Source organism: Oculina patagonica, chromosome 6, assembly GCF_052425735.1.
Source record: "Oculina patagonica isolate OP01 chromosome 6, crgOcupat, whole genome shotgun sequence".
NCBI classification, from domain to species: Eukaryota; Metazoa; Cnidaria; class Anthozoa; order Scleractinia; family Oculinidae; genus Oculina; species Oculina patagonica.
In genome coordinates, this window is record NC_135763.1 from 2451355 (window position 1) to 2478023 (window position 26669).

General features: G+C 38.7%; 1 protein-coding gene and 1 long non-coding RNA gene across 2 annotated transcripts; one reads left to right on the forward strand and one right to left on the reverse strand.

Moving 5' to 3' along the window:
• Positions 1-906: 906 nt before the first annotated feature.
• LOC144656501 (uncharacterized) lies at positions 907-3290 on the reverse strand. Its single transcript, XR_013571311.1, has 2 exons — positions 3147-3290; positions 907-1267 (listed from the first exon to the last, which is right to left on the reverse strand). It is a non-coding gene; the product is annotated as an uncharacterized LOC144656501 (long non-coding RNA).
• A 52-nt stretch (positions 3291-3342) lies between these two features.
• On the forward strand, positions 3343-22362 carry LOC144656491 (uncharacterized). Its single transcript, XM_078516713.1, has 22 exons — positions 3343-3581; positions 4459-4608; positions 6164-6229; positions 6949-6983; positions 7910-8038; positions 8542-8607; positions 9811-9931; positions 10254-10346; positions 10796-10956; positions 11748-11833; positions 12718-12801; positions 13525-13587; positions 14122-14163; positions 14633-14668; positions 14964-15055; positions 15591-15627; positions 16260-16321; positions 17127-17213; positions 17507-17569; positions 19668-19749; positions 20416-20500; positions 21540-22362. Exons 2-22 carry the CDS (start codon positions 4468-4470, stop codon positions 21733-21735), a joined length of 1827 nt encoding a protein of 608 aa, XP_078372839.1. The 5' UTR covers positions 3343-3581; positions 4459-4467; the 3' UTR covers positions 21736-22362.
• Positions 22363-26669: the final 4307 nt, after the last annotated feature.

Consider the following 26669-nt stretch of genomic DNA (forward strand, 5'->3'; position numbering starts at 1 on the left):
AAGGGCTCTCTGTAGGGTGTATTGTTTTATAGTGTTACTTTTGTTTTGACTATTTTCGGCCCGTGTGCATAAATTACTTGCAAATAAACGCGACAGTTGATAGGCTCTGTACTACATAACGGGAATAATTGACTTCTTGTCTCCTGGTCGCAAGGGTAGATGTAAACGCTGAATGCTTGACGTTAAAAAAAGAAAACGTATCTTTTAAATTACTAAAAACACTTCCGTAAAGTGAAATTAAAAGTGGACGACAACCTATGACGTGGCCACTAAAATACCAGAATCGCGCTTCAATCAGAAAATGTATGTTCTTTCGCTTGATAGACCAGAATAAATTACACACAAAAAAACACTAGCTCGATTTAGGGATTGAACGGAGATCGCACTCGATCGCGAGAAAGAGAAAGCGCGCAGAGGAAAACGTTGCATCTCATTTCGAGACCTACGGAACGATGAGACCGATATTTAATCACACGATACAAGAAAAGCGCTTTGAAAATGCGCTAATTCGATTGTAATCTACCTAATCCCCTTCCTGCGGCAATGCAAAAATCGTTGATCAAAAGAAAGTAGATTTTTCTGCCGTATAGAATTATCGTTGCGTGACTTTGGCTTTAGAATGAAACATTGTTTTGTCTCCAATTTTTAAATGTCACGCGATGGCAAATGCTAATGAATCGTTTCGCAAACAACAACAGCAGGCGGTGTTTTATCTTGCGCGCTGTTTGAATTTAACGGATTTTCAAGTCTCATTGTCCTTCGATTCCACTGCAGTTAAGCCAGTTGAAATCATTTTAAAAAAGTGTAGGTTAGTTCCCTATTAACTATGTACGTATGTATGTAAAAAAAAAAACGTTCTTGTTATTCCAGTTTTAAATGCCAAGTAATTTGTATAAATTATACATATAAAATTTTTATTTTTATTTTTTTACAAAACCTTGAGCCAATAAAAGTACAACAACTCAGATGCTTAAACCTCTGGTTCTTGCTTCGCAAGGAAAAACGACATTAATAAAGTAGTTAGAAATAAGCGTATTGCATTATTAGCAAACTTTCTCAAGTTTACAACATATTTGATGCCACTTAGCCTGGGCTAAATTTTATCCGAATCAGAGCCCATATGTTAGAGAACAAAAAAAACAAGAAATGCTCTGTTTTGTTGTTATTATTAACTGGGAAGTGATAAGGTGAAGCCATTATTTTGGATTAAAATGGCTGATGCCTTGATGGTAGCCTTCAGAGTAAATCACGTGAAACACCAATTTTCCTGAAAAAAGAAAAAGTAAATGACTTAAAAATAAAGCAAGGTACAGTAGTGATAGCAATTGTCTTCATCTAGAAAGATATGTAATCAATTCAGACTTATAGGTAAGAGACAAATTTAATCAAAGGATTAAAAGGTCATATGACCTTAACAACATGGTACATCTGAAAGATGCATAAAGCACTCTCAAAGAAATAATGCATCAAGATTGATGAAGGATGCATTAATTAAACAGACAAAATAATTATTAATTATCGTCCTTGTTTACTGCCCATCTAGTCAAGGTGGGAACAAAACCATCAGAGAAATAAAAAAACCCTCTCTTGCTGATTTGGAAAGTCTTGTAGAAAATTTGTTTATCTTGTTTTTTTTATTTCAATACTCAGAGAACAAAATAAATACTCTCATTCTTTATTCACATTTTACACCTGATGATTACTCATGCACTCAATTGGAGTACTGTCGGCTTTGGTGGACGACCTTGGAAAAAAAAATTCAATAACTTCTTTGATGGCTGATTCATTCTCGTCCCCATAGTCCTTTCGTTTCTCTTAGCCGGCTGGGCCTTGGCACGAGGAAACAAAGGGCTCTGGGGACACAGGATTTCCAGTCCTAGATTCTAGGACTTCCGGTCTTCATGTATGCAGTCATGATGTTTCGAAAGAATGTATGAGAGAGTCGTTTCTTTTTCGACTTCCGTTTAGGAATTCTTTGTTCGAAACAGCCAATCAAAAAAATTCGAATTAATTTAAAAAATCCTATGTCCCCAGAGCCCTCCGTTTTCTCATGCCAAGCCGGCTAAGAGAAACGAAAGGGCTACGGGGACGAGAATGTGGCTGATTAAGTTGTTCTAATGTGCAGTTCCAGGACCATTCTCAAAGGTGGTGGAGCAGGGGGGCAGGGAGGGCCCAAACAAATATTTTGGGGGCTCAGCTCCCCAATGTTGACTTATGTTTTGGTGCAGAAAATAGTGTGAGTGCAGCGAAAAATTGGTTTGTCAAGATATTCCATCTCATGAGTGAGTTCAAACATCCTTAAAACTTCTTCAGGAAACTTCGTTATCCTTGGAAAAGTTCGAAAAATGATGGGAAAAGTATGTATGACCTTCAACCAATCAGCAAAGAATCTTTGAAAATCTTCCGTCTAGAAACTGCTTAGAAAACAGAAAGTTGCTCCAAATATGGAAGCCTGCCAAGTATTTTTGGAACAGTTTTAGTCCCCCCCCCCCCCCTCCACGCTCCTGAGATGAGGGGAAAAAAAAAGCAAGCGAATAATTTTTCAGCGAGGTGGAGGTGGAAGTGGAGGTTCAAACAAAAAAACCTTTCGTGGGGGATATGGATATTTTATATAACACTAACAATAAGAAACAAATAACTTATGTTAAAATTATTCGCTTGCTACTGTGTCCCTAGCCTGTTTCAGGCATTCAGTTAGTTGGGAGCAGCACGAAAAACGGCACAAAGAAGGAGTGAGTCCCCTCACCATTTTTTGTCGCTCCCATCTTTGGCGCTGCTCCCCAATTAACCGAACGCCCGGAACAGGCTACTGTGTCCTCCCACCCACCCACGGAAAAACCCACGAGGGTCCTAAAGGGGTACAAAAGGAATAAGGATTTGACTCTTTTGTGCTGGGAAAATGACCCCCCTAAGAACGGGTGCGCAAAATGCCTAAAGGATTCAGGTTTTTTCTTCTAAGAAACCGACCCTTCAGCAATTTTTTAAAAGGTGCCGACAAACAATCATCCCTCCGGATTCATCCTTAGCGGGTGGGGGGGGGGGGGGGATAAAAAATAGAACGCCCCATTTGATGAACTGGGATTGGGGAAGTATGACTCACAAAACTTTGCAAGTAAGTTCACAGCATCATTTCGAAGCACACTTACCTATATACGCTCCACTGCCCTGCTAATAGTAAGGGATGTCTGTATTAATTCATTTTAAAGAGAAATTTGTGCCGAGCAAAACAAAATCGACAGCAAAAATCAAGATTATTTCTAACGTGCAGGAGTCTCGCAGGCGCATGGGTCTCGATTCTCGATACCAGTCTTCTCTCGGTTTTTTTATGTTCTGCTGGTTCTGCTGCATGCTCAACTGGCGATCATAATAACATTCTTCTGTCTCCCAACCAAGATCATTGTGTGAGGGATTCCGTATGCATATATTAAAAAGATCCATTGGTTGATGATTAATCTCATTTCTGAGGTCATGATCACCCATCCATACAGCAAGTAAAGAGAGCAGTTACCCGAAGACGAGTAGAGTAAAAGACACTGGCCCGAAGACACCAATACCCAGCTCTGATCGAGACCCACAAATAGGCAGGGTTTTTTTTATTAATTAATGCTATTCACAAGATAAATAGAAAGATAAACTTTATTCAAGTGTCTTACAACTTTAGCTCTGAGAAAAGCTAATAATATTTGGGAATCGGTGACACGTAACAAGGCCGCAGATAACGTGACGCAGAGTTTGCGACCTCGAAATGATCTGCTGCGGGCAATGTTGTAGTTAGTGTTCTTTTTGCATCATTTTTTAAAATCTTAACTTATGCTTTGAACCATCCATTGTGACGCGCAAAGCAAAGTTAAGCTTATCTTTTAAATCTTAAGTATTTAACATATCAAAAGCCGAGTGCTGTCTAAATATAAGGCGCCCGAGAGCTTGCCACGTTAAGTAGTCATGCAGTCTATATTTTAATTCTCCTTGTATAATTTGTTAGTTGCGTGTTGAACGCTGAGAGACAGGAATTTGGGTCAGGCATATAGTATGATAAGGATGAATAATTATTGAAAAGTTCAATTGTCATGAGTGTGGGACAAAGAAAAAATTCTGAGTCCCTGACAGAATTTGAATTTGGAGAGACATGGTGAGCTAGGCCATTTATTTATAAGGTTCACAAGCTGATTTGTGGCACACGCCCTGCATACTGCTAGATGTTGATCTCAGCAGTATGCAGGTTGCTGTCACAGATGAACCAAGACCCAACTGGCCTAGCCAAGAGTCTCTCTGTGGCTCAGTGGTTAAAGCACCTGACCGGTATCTGGGAGGTCATGGGTTCAAATCCTGTCAGCACTCAGTTTTTTTCTTTGTCCCATGCTCATGACAAATGAACTTTTCATCTTTATCATTTATTAATTCACCCAGCTTAATAATTTACCATCTTTTATAAAATAATAATTTACCTTCTTTTATTAGGCTTATAGTATGTTGGTCATCCTGTCTGGAGTTGTAGCCTTGTTGGTTTTGCTGTGGATGTTCCATGATTATTTTTGGACCCCTCCCCCATCAGTCGAGAGACAGCTTGGAAAACCAGATCAGCCCATTGAGTACAACTTAAAACATGATGTAAGTCAACCATTTTCCCTCTCTTGCCTGAATTCTAGTAGCTCAATCAACTACCCTAAAATTCTGGTTGTAATCCTTGGGCTTATACAACTTTGTAAGGGGTTTTGGGTGGGCTTATAAGTGGAGGGGCTTATATCCGAGAGGGCTTATTCTTGGTTTTCATGTTACGTCATAAAATTCTGAAATCAAAATTCACTAGGCCTGCTAAATTTTCGTTGTCATTAGGCGAAAGATAAACTAAAAATATATATTTTTGCAAATTTCCAGATCGATAGTGTCATTCGTTTTTAAAACAGAGCATTTTGAATATTTGAGTTCTCCATCGTATGTGACATCAAGCTGAGTGCCGTGACAAAGCTGTTTTGTTTGAAAAAAGGCCTTTCCTTTCCATTTTGTGCAGAATGAACATTTCAGATATAATAAGTGGTGTTTATATGAAAGTGTACTAGCTCTTAAGCCAAGGATGGCCGCTGTTGTAAACAGAATTGAGTTCCAGATGGTTTCTCTGACATCACGGCGGCCATTACTGTGTCCCTCAGCAGGACACAGTGATGGCGGCTCCATACTAAGCTTTATAAATTTGCCTTGAAAGGTTCGGAAAATAACTCGCGAACGGTACACCGCACAGACCTGAAACTTGGAGAAATTGTTTATCTATTTATCATCTATAACATTTGAAATTCATAGCTTCTGTAGTTGAATGGTTTCGAATTTATTTTTTGATTGCGTGACAGTGAAAACCAGCAATAAGCAGAATAAAATAAAAGTTTTAAAACGAGCCAGGGGAGTGTTGATGGAAAAACGCTTTTAGCCCTGTTCAGTACTGTCAATCAGCAGAGGGGGGCTTATAATCGGATGTAATTTTTTGTTTCCAGATAGATGGGCCAATAACCGGGGGCTTATAAGCGCGGGGGGTGGGGGGGGGAGAGGGGGGCTTATAACCTGAATTTTATGGTATGCAAGCGGGAAGCAGCACTCATAGTAGTACCAAACAGGATTGGCATACATAGCTAGGAGCTTAATGGTGGTCTGCAGTGTCAGATCCCTGGGTTCTTGAAAGGGAGGGAGGAGAAAAGTAAAGGTGGGCCATTTCTTGCTATGGAGAGAGGCAAGGGACAAGCATTTTGGCTCTTTGAGCCTTATATATTTTTATGCATAAGGGTGATGGGGGCGAGCCCACTGGACATCTCCCTAAAAATCCACAAACTGGTCTGTTCCAAGTTTAATAAAAGTGTTCACAATTTTCTTATTCCCACTGTAATAATATTAAACTCATCACCAATAGATGAGCTTGGGGAAGGTGCCTATGAGAGTGGGTGGTGGTTCCAAGGCGAAAAACGAGCCTTGGAACTGAGCTGGAACTGTGTGAGCAGGGCACACAGGTATCCATGGCAACTCTGAAAGCGGCAACCACCCACTAGGCACTGTCACACTGACCAAGTCAGTAAAAGTACTTGCTTAGTTCCTAAGATACTTGCTTAGCCACATTTAAATTACAATAATTAACAATAAAGTTACTATACACATGAAAATATGCAGTTTTGTTTGATTTCAGAACTTTAAACGATTTCCCAGGTTGAGTGGAAAACGTTTAATCTTCCTAAAATGGCTTGGTAGAACAGTAAGTAAATTAAGTCACTTCTGTCAGTTATTTTAATTTCAAAAATGACAAATTCTTATCCATGTTCATTTCATTTAATTTTATCAATTACAATACTTGCTATTAGCTTGGCCAAACAATATAATCTGGGTCCCCTATACTTTTTATGTAAAGCGTGATTGAGGCTATTTATTTATCGTGAAATGTGATTAGCTTGGCCAAACAATATAATCCAGGTTCCCTATACTTTTTTTGTAAAGCGTGATTGAGGCTATTTATTTACCGTGAAATGTGATTTGGGCTTTTTTCATGATTCATGATTCCCAATTTTAATATCTGTTTATGTGCGTGTGAATGCAATTTTTAGCTCAAATGTGACCTGTGAACGAAGAGTTGAATTTGATGTGAATCGTGAATCATCCTCTTTTTCATGACTATATTTTCTGATTTTTTAGGTAGTTCTAGTGAACATACATTTTTGTTTTAGCTCTGTGGTTGGCATTGGGACTTTTGTCAGCAATTTTGTCATGTGTGTGATCTTGACAAGCACAATATCTGGTCTACACCTTCCAAGCGTAACAGTCTAAACAGTGATCGCCATGATTTTTGCGTGAACGTGAAAACATTTTAAGAATTATTTGTGACGCATGAAAAGCCAAATATTTTTACGTGATTCCATTTAGCAGAGAGGTATAGAGGACCCTGTATAATCAGTTGGTAATTAATTATCAATTTTTCAGGGTATTGGAAGTGTTTTGAGAAGTTCAGCAGCCAGGTTGGTCATGTTTGTACAACCACATCATCTTAAGTTTAATTTGTTGACAGCTTTCTATTTCACAATAATTCTTGCTAGACTCAGACACATGAGGTTCAATCTTGGCAATCAACCTGTTATTCCAGGGGGTGCAAACTTAATTTTGATCTTTAGTACTTAAAAAAATAAATTATACTCACCATCCAGGTGAGTTAACCCCAAGAAATGCATCAAACAATGTACTATAATTTTTACTTACCCAAAGGCATTTAAAGGTGCCTACTTTCTAATTCCCTTCTACCCCTATCCCTATCCCTTTTACTCTGTCACGTTCTTGCCAAGGGCAAGACATTTTTTTTGTCTTGCTGTACGTTTCCCCAAAATCCCCTTGTGTGACACCCATTAAGGCCGATTTACATGGTACGATTTTGTCGCATGCGACAGGCTTACGACAGTCCTACGACATGACTTGGAAGTTGTAGGTTTGATTTACACGACACAATTCGTGTCGTAAGTATGTCGCAAGCATGCCGCATGCGACAAAATCGTACCGTGTAAATCGGCCTTTAGAGGGTAATATAAGAAGCTAAAAATATTTCCCCTTCAAAGTGTGCAAAATTTATTTTACCTGGCAATTCACAACAGCAAACCTGCCCGAGTTCTGATAAGTTTAGGCTCTTAATTATTGAAAGCCTGCCCAAAACAGGAGTGGTAAATAAATTATTCATACCCAGTGTACCAGAAAATGGATAGGGGAACATGACAATATGTTGACACTGGAATTTCACCCCATCCAGTGGAAATAGCGATACCCTTAGTTGCTTCATGCCACAGAAAGTATATATGAGTTATTAGGCTGCTCAGGTGATTCAATGCTTATTTATTTAATAACCTTTCTACAAGGTTTTGCCAGTTTACACTCCACCCTTACTTATTATTTATTATAGAACAGCAAAGTTCGACTTGTTCCAGAGCATCAAACTCCCTGATGCACCGACGTTATTTCCACTGCCTAGCAAAACTCCACAGAGAAACAGCCACCCACCTGTCGACTTTGACAAATTTATTGAGGAAAGGTAAAAAGATACCCAAATCTAGTATTAGTCAGAGCTCATGTTATTGTGGTTTTTAGTGATATGCAAGCTCTGAAATTCAATACGTAACCAACGGTTTCATTTTTTGCTGCTGTCAATCGTTTTAGCGGACCTCTCGGGAAACAGAAGTTCACTTCAACCAGGTCAAAAGTTCATGTCTGTTAGCTCTGATTGGTAGATTTCGATCCATTTTGTTTGTTTCTGTTTTTCATTGTTCTTTGGCTGTTGTAATAATTATGATTGACAGCAGCAAGAAATGCAGTTGATAACTTGTTGGATTTTGAATTTCAGAGTTCGCATTTCACTGAAAACTGCAATAATACATTTAATTTGCATGTTAATGTCATCATTCATTCAGGATGTATGTAATATAGTTAATGTAGTAAAATTTTATTAAACTCTAATAAAGAGTTCAAAAGTAAACGTGTGTGGAAAAGTCAGGACAGAGTTACACCTCACAACTGTTCCTTTTGTTTATCATACAGCATTAATATTCCAAAGGAGTCTTCCTTCAAGTTTGTGACAATTCCAGACCTTATAAAGGAATACAGGTAAACATTAGTAAATATATATATACCGGTATATATAAAATTTTAATAAGTTTTATTAAAAATTTTTATAGACAGGCAATATTTATTTTGTCTTTGTGGCAGCCTTCAAGACTAACATCAAGATTATTGTTACTTAATAGTTAATTACTCATTCACATATTTTATGCTATTTTATAATAATCTTATAAATAATAATAATAATAATAATAATAATAATAATAATAATAATAATAATAATAATTTTTTTAATAATAATTTTATTTAACACTCCTAAAAAATGACCTATGTACAGTACTTCGTTAAAAGAATTAAAAAAAAAAAACGAAATTCATACCTTTATAACTATTAGAAAGAATTTCTTGAAATATAGTCCACGAAAATGTTTGTCTAAAAACGTTTCACTACTAATATATAAAAAAGAAAAGCTATAAAAAAGAAAAGCTATAAAAATTCTATAAGTATCATTCTCACTTCATATATAATTACTTTTGAAACTATCGGATTCGTGCTCGACCTTTCTCTATTTCTATATCAATGTCATTAATGTTTAGATTGTTCCTTCTCCTGATAGTGCGTGAACCTCTAAGGCATAAAAGCGCTGATCTCAAGATTGCAAACGATAATAATAATAATAATAAGACTTTATTTAACGTCGAGGGTAACATAGTTTACTGGTGACCTAGTAGTTTACAATATGGCCCTCCCTAATTTGATTGTAAGATATAAAATACTAAAGGTTAGAGTAAAATTGATAAAATTCTTACAAGAAGTTTTTTTGTTAAGCTATTAACGATAAAAACTAACAATAAAAATAAGACCTCTGAGGTAAAAACAAGTTCAAATGACCTAAAAGAGGTCAAAACATCATTCTTGAAATGAGAAAAGTGGGATTGTAATTTTTTTTAGCCTGCGAATACAGCCGCCTCTCATTCGTGTCCCGCAACACTGTTCGTGTAATCACATGTTTGGTAATGAAGTGTTATATTTTGCATATATTATGTAAATTAGCTAGCTGACCAATCAGCGCTCCTGTCCGGATTCTGGACAGATTTACGTCATCAGTATGGAATTTCTGGCCGTGAATCGCAGACGTCTCTCTTCGCGTTTCGCTCTTCATTGCAGGACGCGAATGAGAGGCAGCTGTATTCGCAGGCTAATTTTTTTAGATCTTATATAATTTGTTAAATTTAATTTTTGGTGTAGGTCACATACTGTCACGCCAATGCAAATAGCAGAAAAAGTGATTGAGATAATAAAGGACACAGAGAAACAGAATCCCAAGTTAAGAGCCATTGTCCAGTTTGACAAAGATGAAATTTTAAAGGTAAATTTATGTTCAGTAGTAACTATGAATAGACATCTACAAATAGTGTGGTTACAGAAAATGTCCATACTACCCCCACAGAAGGAATTGGAAATTCCTGGGGGGTGGGTGGGTTTAAAAGGCCAAAAACTTAATGGAAATGTATGAAGTTTAATTGGAATTTCCAGGGGGGGGGGTCTTAGGTAAAATCCCTTCCGTGGGGAAGGTATGGTAATAGAACTACACATTAAGAATTTTTGAGAAGAATTAATTGTCATGAGTCACCATCCAGTTTATAGTTTGATTTGCAAGCAAGTGCTTCATGGTGGGTTTTTTTTTTCAGATGGCTGCAGCATCCACCAAGCGGTATGCGGAAAGCAATCCCTTGTCCGTTATGGATGGGGTCCCTGTGGCTGTGAAAGAGGAGTTTCATGTGGTAAATGAGATAATATTGTTTTATTACAGTTGAATTCTGCTAAAGCAAAGAAAGGGCCATCCTTTTCTGTCAGAGAGTAAAACAATTCAAATTGTGGACACAGGAGGATGGCCAATAATAAGAATGATAATAATAATGACAATAATAATAATATCAGGCTCTCATATTGTGACAAAATTGACAGAAAGACAGTAGATCCACTAAGAAAAGGAGGATTCAGCGTGGATTTCATCCTTCACTTGCCCGGCAGGCGAGTGATAGTTTTTGGGGAAAATTCTTGAGGAAGTTAATCATGCCAATAAAGAATTTTTTAGGGCTAGTTAAAATGAGTTTCGGGCTAGTACATCCTGGCTGCAACTTGCCCGAAGGTAAAGCTGGAAAACTGAATTTCTTTGCACCCTCGGATTTAACTTTCACCTTAAGTTTGAGTTTCCGTGTTATTCTTTAAGGTGCCATATTATGCCCGTTGTGGCACTACATTTATGGGCAGTACTCCATCAACAAAAGATGCCAGTATCGTGAAAAAGTTAAGAGATGGAGGAGCAATAATCATTGGTATGTCAAACATGCATGAGTTGGGAATTGGTACCACAGGAAATAATCCAAACAGGTAACTCATTATAGAGCTGGTCTTTAAAATTAAGCAAGCCACAAGTGGCTCAAGAGTCTGGTGCTAATTAACTACATTTTCCAGACAATATAAGGGGTGTCGAATGGTAAATGTGAGACTTTGCGAGACGGCAAGACTGACATCTTTACTGCGAGCCTTTAGCCTTACAAAAGAAATCGAGACCCCGAGAAGGCATCAAAGAAAAATTCGAGACAACGAGACTCCAGAAATTTGGCTAAAATTTTGCGAGACACGCATTTTTTAAAGGACCATTCACCACCCCTAATATAGATTCTAGCTGTTTTGCTTCTTTTCCTGGGTGGAATGCTAATTCATAGCAAATAACCCACCTCCCCTTTCATGCTGACCTCCCTCTTAATCCCAGCATTTGTTAGATTGCTCTAAAAATTTATATTATACATTATACTTCTGGGTGAAAAGAAATACCGCAACAGCTGACTTGTCCCGAGTCGTCCCTTTTGTGAAATTTGCAAAAGGGCAAAGGATGGTGTGAAGGAAGAAACACTAAGAACACAAATCATCACATTTACAAGGAACTTGGACACATTCTAAACTGGACTGCTTGATCTAGAGTCCAGTACAATTAATGAGAGCTACCTGCCTTCAAGTCAGAACCTAGGAGTGTCCAATTTTTTTAAAAAAAAAACAACACAAAATCAACTATTGGTTGAATGTTTTGTCTTGTGGTTTTGTTTACTTTTTGTTGAAGTGAACGGATTTAAGGCCTTTTCATCTAAATATAATCCAAACTTTTATTCTTGTCATAAAAGACTCCATGGAACTCCACGAAATCCATACAATGTGAATTATTACACCGGAGGAAGTTCAAGTGGGTCTGCTGTGGCAGTGGCTGCAGGTATACCAATACAATATTCACATCTTTAATGACAAAAATAGTCTCATTTGTCACAAACTGAACATGTTAATATTATTACTGACTAGTGCCATAGAAATTAAAACAAACATGAAATATTGCTAGATCGCACTCATTTTAAATTGCAAAATGTATTTTGGAAGGAGAAGTTAAATTGTGGTTCAGGCATCCGCTTAACTTGCCGCTCTCTTGTGTCTGGTCCTTCCAAAGAAGGGGAAGGAGCAGGGGTATATTTTCTGCACAGCAAGTGATGATTAAGCCTATCACTAAGCCTGTGTCACAGACAGTGTGACAAGTCCGGCTGTACCACAGGCTTTATTGGCCACTAATATTAACAAATCAACCTGGCGGGGTGGGGGGGGGGGGTGGGGTATATTCAAAATGTTTTATACGGGGAGGCTCCGCCCCAAGTTCTAACCCCTTACCCTTTTATATACCATTTTTGACAGAAATTGTACGCCTTTCGTATACCTTTAACTGAAAAAAGGTACCCCTTTCATATACCTAAGAGACATGGCTTGGACTTAAAATAGGTCGTTTTCTTGTCATTTTTATGTAGCGCTTAATAAATTAAAATAATACAGCCGTAAATTGCGTCTGTTCGAAATATTTTAATTAAAGGCCCTTTCAAATAGCCAAATGACAGATTTCCATACCCTTTCATATACTTAAACTCGTGAAATCCCTACCCTTTTATATACCTGAAGCCTTAAAAAGGTACCCCTTTCTGGCGGAGCCTCCCTGTATAGGCCATTATAGGAAGTACCCCCCCCCCCGGGAAAATCAAAACAATGAAAATGCATACTATCCAATATTCCAGCTGTTTTGCGAGAAAAAATGATAAAAAGATGTGTTTATTTTGCCAGGCTTGTGTCCGGTTGCATTAGGCACAGATGGCGGAGGCTCTGTGCGAATTCCTGCTGCAGCTTGTGGAATAGTAGGAATAAAAGGTACGTAACTACATATACCCTGCCACTTGCATACCAAAGCAAAAAAATTACCGGTAATACATTAACTAATACACGCTGATAAGTTATTTCCCAACAATTGTTAAATAGAACTAATATGGCACTGATTGCAATGAGTACATGCAGTTTGTTTAATATTTTGACCAGTAACAACAGTTAAATGGCCCCTACACGCATACATAAACTGCCTGTAACTGAGGGCCTCTTTACATGAGAGCCGAGATGAGTTTCGTCCCGGGATGAATTTCATCCCAGAATGAAAAAATATTTATTTTACATGAGTGTGTTCATCCGGCATGCCGGGACGTAATTCGTCCCGCCCGAGTTGAAGTCATCCCGCCCGTGCTTACATAACATTACATTTCATCCCGGAAAGACTGTTTACATGGCGTTTTTCTTCACGTTTCATCCTGGGATGACATTTTATCCCGTTGCTCAGGACAGGGATGAAATCGTCCCGGGATGAGTTCATCCCTGGACGAAATCATGTAGAAAGCAACAAGAAAATGACCAGACACCGAGATGAATTTATCCCTGGACGAAAGTCGTCCCGGGACGAGAACTCTCATGTAAAGATGTCCTAAACTTGTACCCAATTGTCAGTAATCGGACTTTCCCAAGTTGCATCACAAATTGCATGATGACCTTAGAGCTACTAAATAATTCTCATTTTGAACTACTTCTGTGCATATTTCCTTGGTTTAGCTTCATGTGGCCGCATTAGTACGAGTGGCGAGGTACCTCTTGCTCATACTGTCAGTTACACTGGTAAGTCCTGATTCAAACCTGTTGAACCGGCTTTATTGTTTGTTGCACTTCGACCTAATACATCCTAAGAGTTCTAAAGTACAAGTTTGAGTTTCGTTTTCTAAAAATTTCCACTTCACGTATAAACGGTACCACTGCTCACTAGCTAATTCATTTGAATGGTCACACTAAAGTTTCATACACAGACTTAAAGTTAGAACCATTTTGTATAGCATAAGTACTGCTCAATAGCTTTCATTACATTTCATTTGAATGGTCACACACTATGGTTTAATCCACAGACTTAAAGTTAGAACCACCTTGTACAGCATAATAAACAGTACCACATCAAAGTACTGCTCAATAGCTTTCATTTGAATGGTCACACACTAGGGTTTAATTCACAGACTTAAAAGTTAGAACCACCTTGTAGAGCATAATAAACAGTACCATGTGACAGTACTGCTCAAAAACTTTCACGTAAATCAGTTTCAAGAAAAGTGACTCAATTTGGATTCATAAACAGACTCATCGGATAACTTTTCTTTCTACCAGGACCTCTTTGTGCAACTGTAAGAGACGCCGCCCTGGTATATGGTAGGTACTAGCAGATAGACTCTTGGTTTTAGGCCATCGTAACTTGATTTAAAAAATATAAAACAAACAGCAGTGATAAACATTATGAAAAATCGCATTTTACTAAACTTGACGTTTTGTATGCTAAGCTACATACATTTTTAAAAGTATGACCGTTAAAAATTTTGGCAACTATTTATATATTGTAATGAAAGGGGTCTGGAACCAAGGCGGAGACAATTGATCTTCAGCAGTAACTTAATAAATGTGATAACATTTCAGTTAATAAAGCAACGACCTCTCACTGCTTAGCATACGAAACGTCAAGTTTAGTAAAATGCGATTTTTCATAATGTTTATCACCGCTGTTTGTTTTATATTTTTAATCAATGCACTAGAAGGCCCTTTAACTTGTGAATTTGGAATCCATGGATAAATAAGGTTTTAGTACCATTATAAACTCATTTCTTCGCCTCACTTTTTTTTGCAGCATTCCTAGCAGGCGAAGACCAGGATGACCCAAAAAGTGAGTCTATGTCGTAGAGTGATTTTCGTATCACGATAGTAAAACTAAAAGAAATTACAGCTCTAGGCGGTCTGAACATAGTAACGTCATAAAACTTTGAAGGACATATTTATCAAACCTCTCCTCTCGTTCGTTGACAAATTTAAGTCAAAAGCGACAACATTTTAATTTCAAAACGTTTTGGATACTACGTATCGATCTTTAACCATTGCAAAACGACATTATTTTGGGTTGTGTTAAAGATTAATGCTATAAAATAGGCAAATGATTTATTTCTATCTGTGATCTCTAATAGCTCTCGGACAACCGGGCGTGACTCTGGAAGGATTTGAAAACATTTCATCTCTTAAAGGGATTACAGTTGGAGTCGACTGGAAGTACTTCAAGGTATCTATAATAGTGCGACTGTAAGCCGGTATATAAAGCTAAGCTGACTCTCAGGAAATGGGTTAGTGCCGCGTGATATATTAGACGACTAGGGGCGGACGAACCTGGACCTTCGGATAAAGAGACCAATATGGGTGTGGTCACATTCATGTATGCAGGGAAAAGGTTCCAACTGATAATTGTTGAACTAAACAGAACTTCATGTTGTAATCCCTAAAACAGTGTCCATTTGTTTTTACATTGATTACTTTTGTCGTTGCCTGTGGACAAAAAAGTGTGTGACAAACCTCCGTTCATGATGTAAAAGGTTGCTGCAATAGTTTCATGATAAATAAAAATACGGCCAACAATCTTTGGAAAAAAGAATAGCAATATACTGCGTTTATGCTTTTTGCCTTTCTCCAAAACTTTGCTGTTGCTAGGAAATCGAGCTTCAAAGCGGCATTTGTCAGTTTGAATGACCATATGAGATTAAGGTGAGTTTTTTCGCTAAAAAAAACTCTGTTCTGCTAATTAAAAGTATTTTGTTTCCTAGGACTGCGATGCAGATGTGCACAAACAATGTGAAAAAGGTACTGTATATTTTTACACCTCGTATAAACACAGAAGGGTTGGAAGCGCCACTGACCATGTAGTTTTAAAGTGAGGTCAATAGCGCTTACGTTTTGGTGTGGTGGCATAACAGTTGTTTTGTTGAACTCCTGGTCAAGAAATCTAAGTTCGAGTCCTGGGGCCCGTTACTCAAAGGTCCCGAAAGGTTTTTGCACCCAGAAAGCCATCTCAAACCTTATGATTACAGAGCTTTTCCTCTCTCCGCCCAACTTAAGGTATAAATGGGTACCGGAGCGAACGGTGATGGCAACCTAGCAAAATGCTTAGAGATAGCTTACAATGAACTGGCCACCCATCCAGAGGGAAGTAGCTATACTTATGGTCGCTTCATGCTATGGAAATAGGCCTGGATAAGTTCCGGCGGTATGAGTCACTTTGGCCGGATGTTTAGATTTTGTTAAGTTCTCGTTTTGCTGTTTAGGATTTCTACCATTTAATGCTAAGCGTAGCTAAGTAGATTGGTAGTACTCCATCCCGGCTAGTGACATCCAGCCACTTGCCCTTAGTATTATATTACGCTTGTAGGAGTTGTTGCAATTTAGCTCAGTTCCTACATTCATATTTGCTGTTACTTCCATTCTCTTCCCAACAGCTGTGAAGTATTTGAAAGGAAAGGGAGCCTCGGTTGTCGCGATTCAGATTCCAGAAATGCAGGTAACATTTGTTTTACATTTCTTATAGTCTTTATAGACAACGCAAATGCAATCTCGCCTTCGTAGTTGTGTCGTAACAGTAGTTATCACTGTATACCATCTTCGGACTGTAAAAGTGACATATAAAATGGTACTCAGGTGAAAGTCAGTCAAAACAAAGGCGATACTCGAAAAAAAAGGAAAAGGCGCAGTTTTATGCTGGCTTCATTTTTAGAGAAGGTGTGAGACGCTTGATCTAATGTTACGGTGTTACCGCGAAGGCAAACACGTCGAAATTAGTTTTGTATGGAAATCTGATGTCAAATTTATTTTCCGTGAAGCTTGAATTTGAAACGTTTTTGAAGTGCAAACTCAAGATATCAGGCAAAATATGTCACCGATAAATCTGGGAGAAGTAGGTGCGCTAGAAAGAGTTTAGTCGCGTCTTTGATGTTCCATACATTTTTGTTTTGTTTTGCACTAACTGTCAACAGTTTTTAAGTCCGTGTTTGTCTACCCATGTCACCCAAGAGCTCGACAAGTTCTGTTCGTTGCTAGATAGTTAGTAGTTAGTCATTTAGCAAACTATCGTGATTCAAGTTTGCTAAATGGTTGGAGCTAGCCTATAACAGATTCAGGTCTTTTATAGTATATATTAAGCACTTTTTGTGGAATGTTCTTCCAATAAACATAAAAATCCGAAAACACTGTATTATCTAAAATGCAAACAGATTTGCCAAAGGAAACGATATTTGAGCAAAGAGAAGGACTTTTTATTCAGTCCATCGATCAGTTATCCGCTAATGGTTATCTGTGCTTGTTTTTAGGAGACATATTCTGCCCACGGAATCACCATACTTTCAGAAATGGCGACTGCAACGGAAGAAGAATTTTATAAATACTACAATGAAATGGTAAATATCTTAAAAAACAATTGTTATTTGACTGTCAGATTACAGTGAACTACACTGTGAGGATACCCAAGAACTCAGATGGTTAGGGTGGCTGGACTCCTCGATCCAACGAGCTACCTATTAAGCCACCACGCCTGTCTTTGTAGGGGAAGGAGAGCTATTATGTTTTTCGTAGCTCATTTTATAGTTCTTCACAGCGAAAATAGCCCTGTGCCACAAATGGCAAATAACACTAAGAAGGAGAATTATGAATGTTCAAAGCACAACGTCCATTCTGTTTGAATAATTTACAGAACGCCGAAACTACGTCCAGTTTGAGCTTAGCAAGAATGGTCACGGCCCGTGACTACTTCCAGGTGAGATTTAACTGTCTGTCTGTCTACGTTCCTGTCTGTCTGTCTGTCTGTCGTTCTGCTTGTCTACGTTCCTGTCTGTCTGTCTGTCTTCCCTAACTGTCTGCCTGCTTGTGTGTAGTGTGTTACTAAGGGCCTGTTTACATGTAGGAAGGGTGCCCCGGCTAACCGAGTTACCCGACTAGAATGGATGAAATATAGCCTGCCTTTACATGCAGAATTCACAGCCCTTCTACCCGAGTTAAGACAGCGTCACTGAAGCGTGTCACTGCGTGGGGAAACCATGTAGCTCCAAATGATTGTAGAAAAATTTGACTTTTTACTGAATAATCAAGGCTAGCCGTCTTCAAACCTATTATACTTTGATGTGCAAGCTCTTAGAAATTTACTGTGTCCATATTTTGGGGAATTCAATCGAAATTCAACAGTCTTTGGCCACCAAATTAAAGTTAAATTTGTTGTTTTGTGAATTAGGATAATCATTTCTTCGAAAATTTCGAGGAGAAGGGGACTTCGAGCGCGAAGCGCGAGGTGCGAGGAGAGAGCGCGAACGCCGGCCACGCAGGCTAAAATTTCGAGTTAATTAGCTCTTGCTCAAAGAAATGTTTTCCAGCCTACAGATAAAACTAATTTGATATAATTTTGGTCAAATAGAGCTGTTTGGGTCCAGAATTTTTGCATGTTAAGACTTATCCCGGCAATCCGGGATTGCTCGGGCGTAAACGTTTACATGGCAAAAATCTATCCCGCCTAGAAGGGTGCCCCGGGCAAGTAGACTGAGTGTGCCTCGGCAAGGCAGGTTTCCCGTCTAGCATGTAAATGCTTCAATGCGTTTTCTAAAGAAACGTATGAAAAGTTGGCTCGCCCAGATGTAAACAGGCCCTAAACCTACGACGAAAAAAATATTGGACTAGTGAAGAAATTATTCTACATGACACGAGCGTGGGACAAAGAAAAAAATCTGAGTCCCCGACGGGAATCGAACCCATGGCACTTATCAACCTAGTATATTGCCTAGCTCACAGCGAGTCTCACGTAGCTCAGTTGGTTAGAGCGCCCAACCGGTATCTGGTAGGCCATGGGTTCGATTCCCGTCGGGGACTCAGATTTTTTTTTCTTTGTCCCACGCTCGTGTCATGTAGAATAATTTCTTCACTATTTATCACCGAGCTTAAAATCTACCATCTTTATTATTTACTACAAATTTGATGATTTCGACATTGCTGATCCTAGCAGTATGCAGGACGCGTGTCACTTATCAACCTAGTATATGGCCTAGCTCACAGCGAGTCTCACGTAGCTCAGTTGGTTAGAGCGCCCAACCGGTATCTGGGAGGCCATGGGTTCGATTCCCGTCGGGGACTCAAATTTTTTTTTCTTTGTCCCACGCTCGTGTCATGTAGAATAATTTCTTCACTATTTATCACCGAGCTTAAAATCTACCATCTTTATTATTTACTACAAATATTGGACTATTCCTCGAAATTACGTCTCCCTTTTTTCAGCCTTGTGAATACGTCTTGTTATAACACAACTCAACAGTCTCCGCTTTTGAATATATCAAATGTCATTATACTTCAGTCCTTTTTAAGCGATGACGTGTAACTGATGACGTCATCGCTTTAATGCAGGCACCCGATCGACCGGATCCGTTTAGCTCAATCGAACAGAAATCAAGTTTAACTTAATAACAAGAAATCGCCGCGTGGAACACAAAAGCAAAATACTCCCGTGCAGTAAGAATGGGACCCTAAAATGTATAAACGAAAGAGACTAAATTTTATGTGATGGGATCTATTAGATTTGGTAGACAGAGATTTCTAATTCTTAGAAGATACAGGGCCACTGTAAGCAAGAGACCGTTTGACCTTTCTCGCAGCTTAAAAGCTAGCTCCCGCGTATCGTATGTCGTTTATCGCAAGTCACGCTATAAGACCTATAATATAACGTAATCTTTGTTGAGACAACATAGGGAAATCAAAAAATATATATATATAACTGTAGTTGTACAATTGAGCAAATCTACGAAGAAAATGTATTTTTAACCCCTTGTGAAACGTCATCGCTTCAGCATGTATTGCATGCCGTTTATTTATATCAGGCCATGAAGCAGCGTACAAGGGCCATGACTTTCTTGAAAGCCATTTTTGAAGAGGAGGGAGTAGATTGTATCCTAACTCCAGGTGACGTGATAAAATGTTTACTTTCTTGAGCAGTTTGTTTCAGTTTTCAGGGGCGGATCCATGGGAAGGGTTGAAGGGGGTACAACCCACCATTTGAGCAACAATTTTTTTATGAACTCTGTATTTTTTTTATCTTGACTTCACAAACGCTTTTCGAGTCAGGGGAATGCTACAAATGGCATTTTAGAGGGAAAAACCCGAAAAATCCCCCCCCCCCCCCCCCCCCCAAAAAAAAGCTCATGCCTAGGTCGCAAGCCATCCAGGCCCATGGCAATGGCATACCCACCCCCCCCCCCCCCCCGCCTTCAGAAATTTCTGAATCCACCCTTGGTTTTATTTCCAAGTTTCAATAGTTGTTATTTATTGCCTGAAGACTTTAAAAGACTGTTTCAACTACGAGTTCACGAAAGGCGGCGCAACATTTTCATTATCAACTGTTTCGCTCGTGGGCATAGACAGAAGCAAGGACCGTCTTAACGTGTCCGTTTTGAAGAGTTGTCCGTTCAGTGGTAGTTGACTTCTTGATATATTTTTCTTTTTTTGACTCTGAAGATGACTTCCGCTCAGGTTGTCGAAACGTCAGTCACCAACAACAGTTCTTCTCAGAACTACCTACTCTCACCCGGACGATCACACAATTCGACCATAATTTGCTTTATATTGCAGGACTTGCAACAAAAGTACCTGAGATTCCCGAGGATGCTTTAGAATATGGCGAAGGAAATCTGCAGAGGACAACACAGCTGATGAGGTGAGATGAAGCGGACGGTCAGTGAAAAGCGCGGGAAAAGTCACGTGTTACCCACTGGCCGTGATTGATTTGGGTTTTGCACCTGATTGGCTGTTTGAAAAATGTCGCTGTTCTGATTGGTTAAAGTTCAGTTCAGTGTAAAATCAACGCAAATACACACTCATTTCGACCGCCAGGAAAAAATGTCAACAGGAAATTCGAGTGGGAAACATGGAAATAATAAAAAGCCACTCGGTGGATGCTGTTCAGTCTTACTAAAAATTTCGAAGTAACTCTGATGTCCCGTCTCATTCATCAGTTTTGACATTTCCAGCTGAACGCCCCTTCTACCAATACCATAAGAACGATATCGCTAATATTTCTGCAAATCACCTAAGAGCACACTATAAGGGAGCGCTTTGGGCTTCGAAATTCCAGTTGGTTTGAGTAAATGAAACGCAGAATTGTTCGTCGAATGGCTTTAGCGGCGGTAACGTTTACAAGCAAACCAAAACAACATGAAAACATAACTTTGCTGTGGTGTAAAGCTTAAGTAAAACTGGCCTAAATTTGTAATTTAAACAGCTTTATGCTACCTTTACATTTTTTTAAAGCTGCCTCTAAGCCAGCTTTACACTCATGTCTAAAGATTGCTTAAAGAGACTAAAAATTTAAAGCGAACTTAAAGTTGGCTTAAAGTTTCTTTAATTCCAACTGCAGGTTGCATGGGCTTTAAGAACATTTAATAGACCATATTCGTATTCTCGGTATTGGACTGGAACTAGCTTGCAATGGAGGCTCATGCGGCGGAATATTATTAAAACAGCTTCATGTCATTTGCATTTGAAAAGATTACCCATTAGCCTTCATTGCAAACTAGTTCCAGTCCAATAACGAGAATACGAATAAGGCCTATTGAAAGCTGAAAGCTCGATAACTCTAACCTTTAACTTTAAGGAAATTTAGGCCACCTTTAATTTTCCGTAAATCTCTACTTTCATGCTATGCAAAATAGCGCTCTCTTTTCAGGCTTTTAAACTTGATATGTGTTTTATTACAGGTACATGGGTCTCGGTAATTTCACTGGGATCCCTGGCATGACTCTTCCAGTTGGATATGATGATAAAGGTCTTCCTATCGCACTGCAAGTTATGAGCTCTTGGTGGAATGAACATGTCATGTTACGTGTTGCGCACACTGTCGAAGGCTTTGTGTCTAAGAAGAAACCTCAAGTGCATTATAACTTGTTGGAGTAAGCCACACAACAAGCTGGGACTGTTCCCGCCTTGTCTAATTTAGTCTTAAGTCAGGTTTAGACGGGCAATTTTTATGTTACAAATATACTTGATCGTGCAGATGACAGAAATATTATTTGTCAGCAATCCAAAGTTCAGTGCGCCAGTAATGACCGTGGACAGCAGACATACGCAAAAAGATACGCGTGCACAATGCCCAGTGGGAGTTTGGGAGATTGGGGACCACATTATGCTGATACAATATTTGCAAAATTTTATGTGACGAGTCGCCTACATGAGCAATTTTCGTATGTAACAACTTTTATTTATCACATAAAAGCTAACAAAAAAGCTAACACGTCAGCCTGTCAACAAATATATTTATCACATAAAAATTGGCCAAACTTTCTCATCTACACTAGCAAATAAAAATGTTACAAAAATTGCTCGTGAAAACTGTGAAAACTCGGCTCTAACGTCGTGTTCTTGGGTAGGCATTGGCTTGAAACGCAATCTTTCGTTCAATGTATGTTACCATTAATCTTAAAAATAAATCAACAATAACAATAATTTTATGATTTAAAAGCGCTAGGAATATAGGTCAAAACTAGGGATATAGTCAGAAGAATAAATGGTTTGATTACCACAGGGAAATTGTCTTGATATTAAATAAAATAACAGGATTATTTTCAAATTGGGAGTTGATAAACGCGGGGGTCAATTCGAGGAGAACCGATGAATTTGACCATGTACTGTGCAGTGTCTGCGATTGGTGGTTGTTTGTCAAGTAATCAATTTTCGCGCGCAGATAACAACCAATTATAAATCTTTCAAAAGTCTGAGCACGCGAAGTTTTACATCTGTTTTTCTATAATAAGCCAAACTCGCTTTTGTTGGCAGCAGCTCAACAACCGGCAAAATTTATTGAACATTCACGTAAAATACCCTAGGATCTAACGTCGGCCATTTTCCTCTAGGAAAGAAAAAAAACTCTTCGTCACCAGGTATTTTGTAAAAAAAAACTAGCAATAAATACAGGAGAACTAAACGACGTCTTACACAACGACTAAAAGTTGTTAGGAGGAGACTTTTGCTACAGTTGAACCCCTATTAAGCGGCCACACTCAGGGAAATGGCAACTGGCCGCTTAATAGAGGTTGGCCGCTTAATAGGGGTTTGTCAGAAATTAGCATAATGTCTTTTGAAAAGGTAACATTATTTCAATTCAAAATAAGGTGAAAAGGAATAACGGAATCATAGGAAGACGACAATAAACCCGTGTTTGAATGATTTTATCGGCCGTCGCGTTCTGAGCTTGTTGGAAATTAATTTAAATATCGTATATGACATTCTTATTGACCGCTAAATAGAGGTAAAAACAATAGAAGAACGCTCATCGGGACGGCAGAAAGGTGGCCGTGGCCGCTTAATAGGGGTGGCGGCTTAAAAGGGGTTATATTTACAGTATTATACTGACAATATTTTCTGGACTTAAGTAACTGGCCGCTTAATAGGGGGTGGCCGCTTAATAGGGGTTCGACTGTATTACAATTTTAAATGAATCTGAACCAAGCGCCCTGTTTTCAAGTTTGTTCCATTGGCTATATCTTCACCTTTTTCACTTCCCAATAGCTTCCTGACATTTGTCAAGCATTGTTTAACAAAAAGGAAAAATTATTCGGTCGGATTTGCTTATATAGTACGAACTCCTGACACACATTCCGTTTCCCTACCCCCCCGTGCGTCCCAGTTTCGCGCTATCAGAAACACATACTCACACGTGCAAATAACAATTGCATCAATTTTTAATATACTGTGATTGTTAAAACAGGTATGATACAAATAACGACTGAGCTATTTTAAATTTCCTCCATCTGTAAAGTGAACTAAGATAAAGTTTCTTCGTTTTACGAATTCTTTCAATTTTTAAAAATGTACAGTGTTAATAAGTCAATGGGCCCTTCGCCGCAGCGGGAAAAGAAGGCCCCAAAATTTTTTCTTAAAAATTACATATAACCTACACGCAGACTTGCATGTAGAAATATCTCCTCAGTCTATTATTTGCCAATGCTTAAAAAATTTCACAGCGTGGGAGAAGTTGTACTTCGGTAAACAGCCTCCCGCATGTCACATTTATATGATATTATTATACAAATATATATACTCTGACAAAGTAACTGTAAATATTTCCAAAACTGCTTACATGTAAATCGTCCAGAGTGGAAATAACAAGATAGTTCTCTTCACTGCGGCTTGAAAGGTTCGCGTTCCGTGCATATCTTCGTAAATTTCTGTCAAAATTGTCTGGAGTACACCAGCGGCAAACACTGTTGAAATTCACTGTATATAAAGGTCGAGCTTGTGTCATGAAATCCCCAAAATTCAAGCAAGGGATCGATTTAAAGCTCGTTTACGGGTTTACATCCTATTGACCATATCAGCACTGAGTCCCAAGTCGGGAAGAACGTAGAGTTTGTCCAGTTCAAGCGCATAGCAAAGTCTTGTAATCATTTCTTCGTCAACCGCGTCCATTTCGCGCCGACACGAGGAGTTCAACTCGGCTTCATAACGCCTCCGGTTCAAGTCCGCTTGTTTTCTCGCTTGAGGAAGGTAGTGCAGTGTTGCCCGTTGGCTGGGAGGAACAAAGTTTTGATAAGCTGGTGAATTGAAATGCGAGAATTGCGGTTGCGCTGCGAATACATCACCCATCGCTCTTGCACTGTGGAAATCCATGCTTTCTTTGCGGGATTGATTCTTACAACTGCGCCGAGAAACACCTGTTGACGTGGTGTCGATCGATGAATCTTCCACCAGAAATTGCAAAATAGAAAAGCGAACAGCTCCAAACCTTGACACTGAAAAACGGGTCCCAGTTATTTCACCGGAGGCTTATTGCACAAGCTTCGAGTTCAAATCTAAGATTGGTCGTTTGAAGTTCCGCGCGCTCTTGTGGGCCACTTGAAAGGAAAGTAAACTCTTCTTGAATATTCAAACAAACGCGTTTCGTAATCGGCGATTTATCTTCTCGATCAACTTGTGTTGTGTCAGTGAGACTTATCCGTAGGCCGCAGTTTTTATAGCCTCGAGTGTTTTCAAAACCATGCCCTTTGTGACGGGTAATGAACTATTCTGCGGCTGTTTATACAAAACTGAAACAAGGGGCAACATGTTCAATCTTTTGTCATTCCTTGTTCCATATATGCAAATCAACTAAACTACTCAGGTGGAGTCGCAATAGAACAAATAAAACACCGACAAAAAAGCGCAAACAAAACAGAAACGCCCGAAAAAGACTCGTGTATTGGATAATAGCACTGAAAGGCGATTACCCAAGATATTAAAAAAAGCCTGGAACGAAACGAAAATTTTCTATCTTTAACTTCTAAAGCCGAGACTTGAGAATTCAAAAGTTTAGTTAGCGCGCACCGGATTACAAAAAACAGTTAACTACGAATTTAGCCTTTTTTCGGTAAGAAAAACACCTGGAAAACTTCCCATAAAGAACGTGGGTCAACAAAGGTAGCAAATGTGATTGTGCAAAAACTGAAATTGTCCCGTCAAGATGAACAAAGAAACAGAACTTTACTTTCGACAAGGAAACCCAACAGCAATACAGTAATACATATTTTAGTACCGTGAGAAATTGTGAAACGCTTTGATTTGCGTACGTTTAATTATGGTCTTTCGGTTTTTGAAGGTTGTTAAAATAAAATTGTACGAAAAATGATCCAAATGTTCACTACCCGACGACGTCGTTCTGTTTCTCAACTCAACACAGGAACGCATCTCTTTCTACTCTATAACGATCCCAACTTTTTCTTTTTTCTCTAATCCTTCAATAAATTGCGCATGGAATACCCGGGTTGCTATGTATGAACAAATTTAGGTTTTGAAAGCTACTGATCTCTATAAATGCTGGTGATCTGTGATCAGAGAATGTAACTGAGTCACGATTTATAATAAAAGATAGTTGTCAAAACTATTCTTTCACTTCAGCGGTATTTAGGGTCTGAATTTCACCGGTGAATTTTCACTGAATTTCCTGACTAGTTTTCATCAGCGCCGCCTCTTAAATGACTGCTAAAAAGTGGGCATTGCGATACAACTTATAAGAGCTTTTATTTAAAGTCGCCACAAAAACTGAGTGATCTTTACTCATTTCAAACTGAATCTTTCATAAACCTTAATCAACAAACTGCTATCTAAATGTATTATTTATTCTTGTGACCCCCACCGCTGTAAAGAATAAAGTAAAAATTGAGGATCTCTGACTACAGTTAGCTCCTTAACTTGTTTGCACAGAATTAGTTAGGTCTAAACCGGGGTACGAAACGTCAACGCTTTGCACTAATTTCAACGGATATCGGAACAGCTTGTAAAAATGCAAAGAAACGAAAATGCGTCCCACATTTCATTAATTGCTTTATTTCACAAAGAATATACTGGTTCAAAAGACAAGCTTGAATAACTTTATAGCACCCAAACTGGCATGTGTTTATCGGCTGGCGAGTTTCAAAATACGAAACTATTGTCTGAATTGGAAATGTTTTGATAATAACAGCCATGACTATTTTTTTACTCGGTTAATATCCTGACATAGCATTGATTCAAACTTTATCACCATCCATCCTTTTCAGAAACTCGAAGTCTGTTTGTAATCTCTCTTGTATTGATCACGTTCTCCTAATTTTTACACAAGCAATATCATTTACTCAAAAGAAAAGGGCGTATTCTTTAGACTGAGGAGTTTCTTGAACATTAGCAAAATAATAAAAGATATTCGACACTTTTTACAAAATATAGATAAGCGTCTCAATTTATTCAGATAGAATTTATCCTGCGAAACTTTCAGTTTTACAGTTAACTGTAGTCAGGCATGCGCAACTTTTCACGATGCTGAAAAAAGGATGGAGATTTTTTGTCGCAAATAACCGTTTTTTGCCGACTTCCTTATA

Excerpts from the sequence above, each read along its gene's own strand:
- LOC144656491 (XM_078516713.1), top strand. The coding sequence starts at position 4,468 with ATGTTGGTCATCCTGTCTGGAGTTGTAGCCTTGTTGGTTTTGCTGTGG. Across the intron at positions 6,984-7,909 it reads TTGAGAAGTTCAGCAGCCAG|AACAGCAAAGTTCGACTTGT; the intron begins GTTGGTCATGTT and ends TATTTATTATAG. Across the intron at positions 13,588-14,121 it reads TCATACTGTCAGTTACACTG|GACCTCTTTGTGCAACTGTA; the intron begins GTAAGTCCTGAT and ends TCTTTCTACCAG.